An 11,041-nucleotide genomic window follows, 5' to 3' on the forward strand; every position below is an offset into this window, starting at 1 on the left:
ACTACAACTGCGGTGCGTTTGATTTAGTTAACAGCGTACCCCGATAGAAAACTGGCGCTTTCAATGGAATGCAGCAGGGGTTACACAACTTTATGTATCATTGAGAAACTTTTCGCCGACTGATTAAAGCGAGGACTACCAATTTGACACAAAAGACCCGACCCGTTTATGATTTAACAACGTAGGAAATAGGTCGCAAACTTTCACTTGTATACATTCCTAGGAAATCACAATGTGCCATCCATGATGACCTATTTTTAGAACAGGGCCTTGGGCAACTTATGGGTTGCTTGTCCAGTGCCTGCAGGCACCATATTGGTGACCCCTTAAGTAAATTATTCGAGCCAACGTGGATTGTGGCAGTTTCACTTTCTGTAAAATAGGACTTCAAACGAGTCTTTATTACAAATAGGACAAAGCATTTCCTCGTGGTGGTGACAGGCGACAGGACAAAGTACTAGTAGAAATAATTCTCACTACTCCGAAGGCTATATTGTTATGTACAGCATGACAATGTGGACTCCAACATTTTTATTAGAGCAAATCCATCCGAATCGCAACAACTTTCAAATTGCAGGTTAAACATACAAAAGAAGCTCACTTAACATACTTGCTTTTCTTATTAAATATGTAAAAAGGTCAAGTTATTCACAAATAAAATGCAAACATGCAAAAAAAAAAAAAAAATTTTTTCTCCAGGGAATGCATCATGAGTCGGACGTGGAAGAAAAAAAAAGTACATTTACCATTCATTAATTATTGACAGCAAACATGTTTTACATTCCTTTTCATTTATCGCTGATGTCAGGCCAAAACCTCATAAGTCACATTTAGGTGAATTTCATATTTTTTCGAAAAACTATTTTATTGATCAGTCCGCCCACATGGGTATTATCTTTACTCATTATCGGTCAATCTAAAGCGCTGAACATTTTCTCTCGTTCACGATACAATCAAAATGGCTGAACAAACGTGCCTTTTTTTTTTTTTTTTAGGAGTCTCCTGAAAAGTGACTATTTTGGAGGTACAAGGTTTTGGCCTGACGTCAGCGTTATACGATAATATGACTAAAACGTTATGGTGCACTGCCCAGCTGTCTATTAGTAATAATGCAATATTAAGAAAGGGTATACAATGTACTTACTGGAATATATAGCGGGACAACAAAACACTCAGTGGACTGACCGTTAACACCAGAAACTAACCGCTAAGAATCATCACAAGCTGAGATCTGAGAACATAAAATGTTGCATTGTAAATCTATGCCCAAAAAGAAAGCCTCTTCCTTCCTGATGTTGATGGCATATTAACAATAAAACCGTAAAGAGTCTTCAAGCACGTGCTAGTTTTGTCACGATTCATGTTGTCCGTCGCGTCCATCTTCAAATGGACCCAGAACGTAGAAATCAACTAGGTCTAAGGCTCGAGAATGAGAATAAATACAGCGAGGGGCTTTGGACAATTTTTTGTCCAATACACTCAAAATGTCAGTGCAACAAGACGTGCTGGGACGAAGGATAGATAAGAGCTACTGTGAGCCCTTTGCGGGCTTTTTGATTATTGCAATGTTGTGGCTAATATTGTGGACATCAAAAGGACACCCTAAAATTTTGGAAAGCTAACGACGACAACTTCAGCATTTGATCGAGTGAAACATTTGACAGTCCTTTGTGATGGTCTGAGCTCCACTTGGTGACCACAGCAAAAAGTCACAAAAACACTGAATCAGCGAGAGGAGGGATATCTTAAAAACACAAATTTAAAAAAAGGAAAAAAAAAAAAAAAAAGAAATTTAAGGAAAAAACGTGATGGTGCTTCTACTCGGGAGGTGGCTTCAATTTGCACAGTCTTTGAGAGAACAAAAAAAACAGGAGAGGAAGAGTTCTCGCATATTAAATAGAAGAAGGAGTATGTTTCAGTCAGTATTCGTCCTGTTCCTCCTCCTGTGGCTCATCCGGCACCTCCTCGTGACCTTCTTGATCTACGTCGGGCCCGTCTCCCTCAGCCAGCTCTTCGGCTTGCTCCTAAAAAAAAGAGGAGAGAGATTGAAAACCAAGAAGGATTTCTTTGTGCAGTTCTTCCCTCCCCAAATAATCACCAATCCACATGTTCAAACTACCCAGTAATTGGCCGAAAAAAGCTCCGATCCACTGTATTTTCATTTTTTCAAAACAACTTCATACCACAAGAGGGCGCCAAGCAAGTAGGACTTCTTTTGACTTCTGTTTTTCACCATTTGACTGATAATTTTTCAAAGGCATCTAAAACCCACCAGCCCATGGCTTGATGATGAGAGTAGCAACAGAATTAAATCTGAAGTTTATAAAAAAATTGTGTCCGGTAATTTATTTTTCATCTTTTGAGCTGAAGCGCAAATGGAATTGAGTCCATTTGAAACGTTGCCGTTGCAATACTTTTGGAGGGGACTAAGAATCTAAATCGATCCGCTTGCTGCATTTTTTTTTTTTTTTTTACTGACCTCATCGACCAGAGCGTAGAGGACTTCCATTAGCCGCTCGACGAAGGGACTGTTGTTTTCACCCTGCTCTTGACACAAGAGCTCCACCTCTCGCAGTTTTCCAAAGTAGTAGTCCCGCTCCTTCTCCACGCCTTCCAACGCCACCTTCAATGTGTTCACCTAGCAAAGACACACACAAAAATAAAATGGAGAAAAAAAAAGAGTAATGTGATTTATTTAGAGACGGATAGATTACAGGGAGTCTTCGCTGCATGTTTACTTTTTTTTTTGCTCTGCTCAAAAGATAAAAAAAAAAAAAAATGATACAAGTCTTGTTATTGTTTGAAAATTGCTATTTATACGGCTTGCAAAGGCAAATACAAATCTCGGAGCAATTTATTTAAGTTGAGTTTCAACATTTGTCATATAGAATTATTTAATAATAATTGATTTTTTTTTTTAGTTTGTGTCCATCCATCACATTCACACAGTGAATGAAGTGCTGCCTCCTCACGTGAAAATGCTTTCATTGAATTTATGGATGCTTGCTTTTTTTTTCTCTCTCTCTCTCTCTCTCTCTCGCTCTGTGCTGCACATTCTGGTCAGCTGTCTCATCTCAAGTTGCACGTTTCAGGTGCCGCCCACAGACGTCACCGTAACCAAGTGGTTGTGTAATGTCACACTTGACGGGCAGGCAGCCACTCCAGAGACCTAACTATTTTTATACGAGCAATTAAATGGGTCAATTTCCCATCATGTCTCCTTTAAAAGACAAACATTGTCACATGCTGCATCAACTTAACCGAAGGAGCAAATAAATTCTGGGATACCCTTAAATGTGATTTAACGGCACATGTTTTCGGGGTCGGGAGCTGTGCTTAAAGGCCTTAATGGTTTATTGATTAGCCTGTGGATAGAAACTCGATCATTTGCCTTTTTAAAGTCCTCTATTGATTAATTAATATCAGTTGAAGAACATCATCCGGTCCTAGATCAGATGAGATGAGGGCAAGACGGATGGATTGGAGGCGCCCAATCACAATTTAGGGGAAGACATCTTTGATGCAAGGCATACCTGGTCAGTAAGTTGTGTGACCTGCGCCTCCAGCTCCTTCTCTCCTTTGGCGGGTGTTGATGCCGTAGGGATTCTTTTGGCCGAGGAGGGTCTGGATGTTGGTGTGGCCGACTTTGGGGTTGTGGCGCTTGACCTTGATGCTCCTGCAAGCAGTGTTTAAAAAAAAAAGAAAAAATATTCAGGACAAATTGGGTGAACATGTTTATGGTTTTGGGTAGGCAACCTTTGGTTCGTGAAATGTAGTTTCTTTACAAACGAGACCCGCGTCTCGTATGTAAACAACAGAACGATTTTGTACTTTGAATGCACATAAAAGTAAATAAATAAATTCTTAAAACAGTGCCTATTAACACAGCAACAACTTTGATAATTAAAACAGAACAAACCCAAGAGGAAAAAAAAAAAAAATCAAGATTTATTGAGCATATTTTCTGAACTATAGAGCGCCCCTAGTGGTGAAAGAAAACTCCACAGAAACGCTGCACCGTTGTATTCGCCGCATGGTTCAAAATCGAGGGAAAAAGTAACGTCTTAACGTCTGGAAAATACATTATTTGAGAATTCCATCATGCATGTTTTTGTTCTGTTTTTTTTTTTTTTTAAAGTGGAAGGCGCAAACTCATGCAAGCACAGAAAGAACACGCAAACCGGACAGGACAGTTGGAAGCAAGAGTCAAAGCTCGAACATGTGAGAACCAAAACTCCATCTTGTTTTAGCCCAAAAGTTTGCATTATTATACGTTTAATTTGTAGTGTCATTAAACGTATTCCTATTTGTGTGCGACTGGAACGAGATCTTAAAAACCAAGATACACATTGAAGCAGGATATTTCGAGAAACGTTACACCACTAATAGTGAAGGATTGAGAAATTGAATTTGGAGAGTCGTTGACCTGCAGTTGGGGAGCTGGCGGCGTGGTGGGACTTTTTAGGCAGGTTGAAAATCTGCTCGCCGGGGTCTGGCGGGGGGATGGCGTCCTGACCTTGTCTGGCATCCAGCGGGTCGTACTCTTTGCCGTCGTAGTTGGCGTCAAAGAACTTCTTGAACCACTGGATGAAGTCGAGATTGTCCTGAAATCGGCCTTTGACCAGTTTCTCCACCGGGATAATCTGCATTGAAAGTGGTGAGGTGAGGCGGGGGTGGGGGGGGGGGGGTTGTCGAGGAGGGCACGACAACGAATACTCAAGTGCTTATTGAGTCAACGAGCAAAACCCACCTTGTCCACTTTCATTCTTTTGAAAGACGCTTGCAGCAGCTTGAAGTTGTGAATGTACTCGTGCTCCAGTTTGGCTTGAAACTTGACCTTTTTAAGACTGATGCAGCCCGGAAATAGAAGATCCATGAACTGGCAGTAGGCTGCTCCTAAGAAAACCAGAAGAAAAGAAAAAAAGTGCTGTCTTAAAGGGGACACATGATTTAAAAATGTCATTTTTAATAGGGCTGAATGACTTCGGGAAAATAATACAAATTGAAATATTTTTTGATCAATATTGCAATTTAATGCTTATTATCCTATTATAATCTTTTTTTTTTCCGGGGCTGCTCAGATGCCCGTTAATGTAGAACGGAAGATCAATCTTCAATCTTATCTTTCTTACCGGAACACTTTTTCTGTGCAACAGGGAGTTTTGTATACAGCCACTGTGGCAATTTTTTTTTTTCATTATTTTTAGAAATTTAAATAGAGTTTATGACAAAACTTTACCCACAAGTATTGTTTTCTTTTGCGGTCCATTACGATTAAAAATTGTATTCTACTGCAATCGTGATGTCCGATTTTATAGAAGTCCCCCAAAATAAATGTAAAAAAAGATTGAAAATTTGTAAATTGTGCATTCATGAGTGACAATACTTTTTTTGTCCTTAAGGTCGTTTGCTTTTTGCCCCTGCACACCTTCGAATAGACGACACTCTCGTCGCAACGCTAAGAAGTCTCTCATATTGTGGGGGAAAAAACCCCAACATTATCAGCTTTAAGGATCTTCACGCAGCAACCTACGGCCGAGTGACACAGAACGTCATGAAGCCGCTTGTTTTCTTGGAGATTTATTCGCAGCAAGTCACCATAAAAGAGCGAAACGGGAACACTGCCACGCAAGTAAGACAAAACCCACAAACAAGCAACGAGGAGAGATCAAGATGAAGGAATTAGCTGACATCTTAATGTGCGTTGGCAGAGCGGCTTGGAATTGGATTACGACTTGGTCACAGCAGGGGACGACCGCCTGCCACCTGTTTTTAATGACTCGGGCAATTTAACGCACACTACGATGCCATGGATGCGATGTGCTGAAGACCACACGGAGGACCAGATCTCACACATGCAGGCATGCAAGAGTGAAGTTTTATTTCAAAAGTGGCTGTGCAGGGGTGTGCATGCTTCCCCAAAGTGTTCGGTACCGCTTGGCGTGGTGGCAGGAGATGGCAAATGCTCCTCACCTGAGGAGAGCTGCTCCACTTTGGAGTAATTCAGGCAGAGGATGTCGTTAACCCAGGCCGTGATGTCATGCCTGCTCATAGTCTCCTGCGTTATTGAGGTAGAATACACGTTGACCGCCATGCCCCAGCTGTGAAGCACAAAACACAAGTACGTTTGAAAACCAGTGTGGAAAAGCAAAACATTTTCCGATTAACCACTGGATGGCAAAAAAACGGTTACATGTGCAGTAGCATTTGGAGAATTAGAAAAGAGCTACCGTACTTTCCGGACTATAAGCCGCTATTTTTTCCCCCTAGATTTTGAACTAATAGAACGATGCCGATTTTCTGTGGATGTTTCTTTCACCAGTAGGGGGCGCTCTATGGTTCAGAAAATACTCGAAATAAATTTAGATTTTTTTTTTTGGTCGGGTCTGTCTCTGTTTTAATTAGCAAAGTTGTGGTCGTGTTAAAAGGCACTGTTTTAACAATCTGTTCATGTACCATCATGTGCATTCACAGTACAAAATCTTTCTGTACATGCAGTAAACAACTCATTTTTGAAACATAGAAAACTGCTTATAGTCTGGTGCGGCTTGTGTATGTTTTTTTTTTGGAGCACTGCTGCGGTGTATATACAGGTGCGCAGTCCGGAAATGACGGTAATTAAAATGACTGCAACATAGGAAAGGTTGGGAATATCCTCAGCACAATATGTGCTGGAAAATCCTGCGAATAATACTCAACCATCTATTATACCCCACCGCAAAAAAAAAAAAAAGGCATCTTGAATAAGTTTTTTTTTTTTTCTCCTCTTTCTCTGTATTTGTGGTTAATACAGTCCCACATTTTTTGGGGTAGACTTTATTATGAAAAGCTCTGCATCAGACAAAATGAAGTTTTTGGAGCTTTTAGCCATGTTAAAATATGAATTCCACACAAAAGACATTCCAAACGATATGTTTTCCTCCATTCGCACATCGTTGAGTATTCCAGCTAATTATAACATAAATACCAGTCCCGCCCAATCCAAGAAAACAAGTTAGTCCTCAATCTTCTACGTGGAAGATTAATAATTTGTTTGTAACCAAGCAACTGATGCAAAATTGGCCCCACTTAAACTGGCATTCAGTAATAGGGACAAATCCATAATATTCATGTTATTCTGAGATATCAAAAAGGCGAGTTACGTAACATTTACCAGTAAATCAACACTGGAAGCCAAACACAGCAGGTTGCATCAGTTTACAAATCAGTGTTAAAGCCAAACGGCAACCCTTCACACGATTTACTACATTAAATAAATCTAACGACGGGCGAGTTAGTACGTCATCCTCGCAATTGTGCATGTGAATGATTGTCACGTGCCCCGCAACTGGGTGACGATCACTCCGCAGTCTACCTCGCATCTCGACCAAAGTCATCATGATGGACTATAGCAAATGGATGGATGGCTAATCCACAAGGCCAAAACAAAGACTCGGGTAGTTAAAACCTCCACTCGTGTCACATGCTCAACTTATACTGCTGCTGAGTCAGACTTAAAGCTCACCCGTTCCGTTGACTTTGGCGACAGTTCATCACAATCAGAATCGGTTTGACAGGAGATAACTAGACTCCGTGGTTAAAATGCAAAATGGTTTGCAGCTGCACTCCACGATCGTGCCCTCGGTTTACGACTGTCTCAAAATACGATGTGATTGATTTTCCCTGTTTTCTCATCTTCAAAATGGTTTGCGTTTCTTCCTTGACAGCTCGCTGGTCTTTGTTTTTGCTGAACAACAAATGCACTTTTCACGCATGGAACCCAAAGCCAAAAACACAAACGAACTAATGTTTAATCAATCTAAAAACTTAACACCTGAGAAACTAGAAACATAAACTTGACGCTCACAACAAAAAAGATCTGAATTATAGGCAGAACATGTCTGGTTTACGTTGTCCTTTTGTATGTGTTTGACTTTACAACAGTGAGAAATATCTGCATAAATTGTCAGATTTTTTTGCAGATTTATTTGTGTTTGAATATTTGTGTTTAAAAAAAAGCCCACAACATATCTTAATAAAATGGTGAACTGGGCTCTAGTTTATTTAGTGACCTGTATTGATGCTGACAATTTTACCCCCCCCCAAAAAAAAAAAAAAAGAAATCGGTACATTAACCAAAATCGGATGAAGTGAAAAATATAATCATGATCTCATTTGGATTTTTTTTTTTGCCATGTTGCCGAGCTCTGGCTGACACACACAATAAACTATCAAATCACAAGTAATGAGATATCATGCATACATCACACATCCGTTAACAAACAGCTCGTGCCTGCCAACAAAGCGGAAAGCAGCGAGCGGCTTTAGCATGCTTTGTTAGCCGCCTTAAGCACAGCGCAGCCCGGCCTGACGTCTGCCCGGTGCAGGGAGGGAGAAAACGAGAAACGTACAAACGAGAACACACACGGATTTTTTTTTTCGATTTATTTTTTTGCAAGTATGTACTTGTATCGCTGTCGTTAGAAGCTAAACGTCACCCATGACGACGTTGCATGCCGAAAACGCAGTTTTACAAGGATTACGGTAGCAGGATGATTGCGGTTGCTATAGCCAACAGGGCCAAAATGACAGCCGCAGACGACGAGGAGGAGCAAGGAGGACAAGCTAGGCCACAACAGGCCGGGTTGCGCCCCCTTAAAACAACGAACATTTAAAATCCTCAATGAATTGAATCGTACCTGTAGGCACGCTCCCCTCGCACTGTATTCTTCCTATACGGAATAACATTGGTGCCGTCTGGGCCGATGTCGTTGTTATTCTCTCCATTCGGGGAAAGGGCTTGGGTGGGACCGGGCATTTGCGTCTCGGAAGCGTTGAACAGACGCCCTGTTCGCACACTCTCGACCGGGGAAAAAAAAAGACACGCGGACACCGGGGGTGGGCCGACAAGGAGAAGCCGCGGAGGAGAGCGAGAACCGGGGAAGGGAGTCTTCTTTTTTCCCCTTCGCTGGGTTTATTCTTTTGCCAAGCTGCCAAGATGACGTAGCTGGCAAACTGAGTCATGTGGCGACGACGCCGCTTAGTGGGCAGCCTGCGTCACTCCCACCCAAAAAGTATTGATCGGCTGAGTGCATCAAAAGCGCCGATTAGCATCACTGGACGCGTTTGACCAGCGACAATAGACAATCGATCAGTGGTGATTCGACAGAAAGTGACGTTGCGACGTCAAGAAAAGGGAATGTTGATTAAATTAGACTATGACAATTGACTTATTTGAATTTAGTCGACATTCTATTCGAACAGACACAAAACTACTACAGCAGTCATTTGCGCAGAGCCAAATAAAGTCTGGAGGGCTGAACTGGAATACAACATCGTCAAAAAAACTAAATTCAGGGGAAGAAAGCCATTTACAATGTTTTCTCAATCACTCTGCAGCCAAATTACAAGTGGCGCCATCGGAGAAGTTTGGGCTTTTACCATCCGGAAGTACCGTACTTGTGATGTCATGGTGAAATGTCCTATGAGGACTAAACTGGGCTCAACTTTATTTATAGAGCACTTAAGTAAAAAACAGACGTAGCCTTTGAGGTTCTACTTTTATTCCTCCTCAGTACCTCAAGCTCCGGTTAGGAGGCGAGGAGTAGCATTTTGGACCCACTGGAGACGCTTGAGGACTGGCTGACTCCAAAATGTCGTGCATTACAGTAATCTATCTGAGATGTAACAAAGATATTGATTACTGTTGGTAAATGCTGTTATGAAGGGAGAGGCTTTACTTGCGTCATCTTGTCTTGGATTAAAAAAAAAAAAGATGGCTTTAACAACAGCACCAATTTGCCGGTCCAACTTTGCTTTGTTTGGCTTTCTGTGCTCACTGTGGGGAGTATCACACTTAAATTAACAGCAAATATCCAACAATTTACTTCATACTGGATAAAAACACATTTTTTTGTTTCACTGTGCTGTCTGTTGCCAGGTTGGTATTGCAATGATACGTTCTCAATTGCCTCATCTGGATTAGTACTGGTTACATAAAAAAAACAATAATACAAATAATTTATGGTAATGTTGTTCATATCTTTTGTGCATACTGCTCCTACTTCACACGAAACGCAAAAGGATTTGGTTTGAAAAGCGCATTTAAAGCCCTGCATTTAAATCGTCTGACGACAGTGGGCGTACCTGCAACAGGGAAACTCACTTCAGACAAAACCAAAGCAAGGCCAACCATAGGGGGTCATTACCGATATTATTTTGGGCTAGTGAATCTATTATTAACGCATCTACAATTCAGTTGGGAGAGCAATGTTTAACTGGGATATGAGTTCGACTTAAACCCAAAATAGAACCGGACATGTGATAAGCGGAACTAGGCACCCGTTTTATCAGTAGGCAGCACCCCCTCCGCTGCTCACAAATAGACTGGCCCTTTTCCCACAGGAGGGAAACGCGATAGTGGTCTTCCTGTAGTTTTTAAAGAAGACGTAGCCGTAGCGAGGAAGCTAGCTAACTTAAAATCAACTACTACAACCAATAAAAGCGATAAATAGCGATTTTTAGAGCAACACATAACGCTGCATACTAATAAGATAACAAGATAAGTATTATGATTATGAAATGTCTTGTTTGGCTCCTTGTAACACTTTTGACAGAGTGTGACAGGCAGCCCACATATGTCGGTCGACACCGCACGCTACCATCGCAGCAGCTGCTACGCACACGCAAAATGCTCCGATATTTGCATTTTCTCACCCTGTAGCACGAATCCCAAGCAAGTTAACAAAACAAAAGCACACAGCTTGGACTTACCCGTTAACTCACGAGTCGCAGGTATACGAGATGTAGAAAAAAAGCTATTTTCCGGCTGAGTCACCCACCCCTCTAACGCCCATTCGGTGCCATTGCTGAGTGGAGTAACGACGCCTGATTGGACAGCCTCTCACCAAACTCGCTCCCGATTGGTCAATTGTGAAACATCTGCCACAGACTGACCAATTGCGTACGGGTGCGTTGATGGTTTGGTTTTCTCTCTTATTCACGCTTCGGGCTCTCAAACGATAAATATTTAATAAACACTGTGTTTTATTGTCCTTTTTGA

The 11,041-nt window shown here is 41.5% G+C and overlaps 1 protein-coding gene across 2 annotated transcripts; it reads right to left on the reverse strand.

The window, feature by feature from the left end:
- Positions 1 to 516: 516 nt before the first annotated feature.
- On the reverse strand, positions 517 to 10,862 carry mapre2 (microtubule-associated protein, RP/EB family, member 2). 2 transcript variants are annotated; one of them, XM_088310438.1, is made up of 7 exons: positions 10,753 to 10,862; positions 5,974 to 6,101; positions 4,751 to 4,896; positions 4,427 to 4,643; positions 3,534 to 3,676; positions 2,480 to 2,638; positions 517 to 2,024 (listed from the first exon to the last, which is right to left on the reverse strand). In XM_088310438.1, exons 2-7 carry the CDS (start codon positions 6,092 to 6,094, stop codon positions 1,920 to 1,922), a joined length of 891 nt encoding a protein of 296 aa, XP_088166564.1. In that variant the 5' UTR covers positions 6,095 to 6,101; positions 10,753 to 10,862; the 3' UTR covers positions 517 to 1,919. The 2 variants fall into 2 exon arrangements, with proteins under 2 accessions (XP_088166564.1, XP_088166563.1); XM_088310437.1 differs by lacking the exon at positions 10,753 to 10,862 and adding an exon at positions 8,679 to 9,012.
- Between the last annotated feature and the right edge of the window lie 179 nt (positions 10,863 to 11,041).

This window comes from Idiotropiscis lumnitzeri, chromosome 12, assembly GCF_059441095.1.
Source record: "Idiotropiscis lumnitzeri isolate Australia: NSW breed Sydney's pygmy pipehorse chromosome 12, RoL_Ilum_1.0, whole genome shotgun sequence".
NCBI classification, from domain to species: Eukaryota; Metazoa; Chordata; class Actinopteri; order Syngnathiformes; family Syngnathidae; genus Idiotropiscis; species Idiotropiscis lumnitzeri.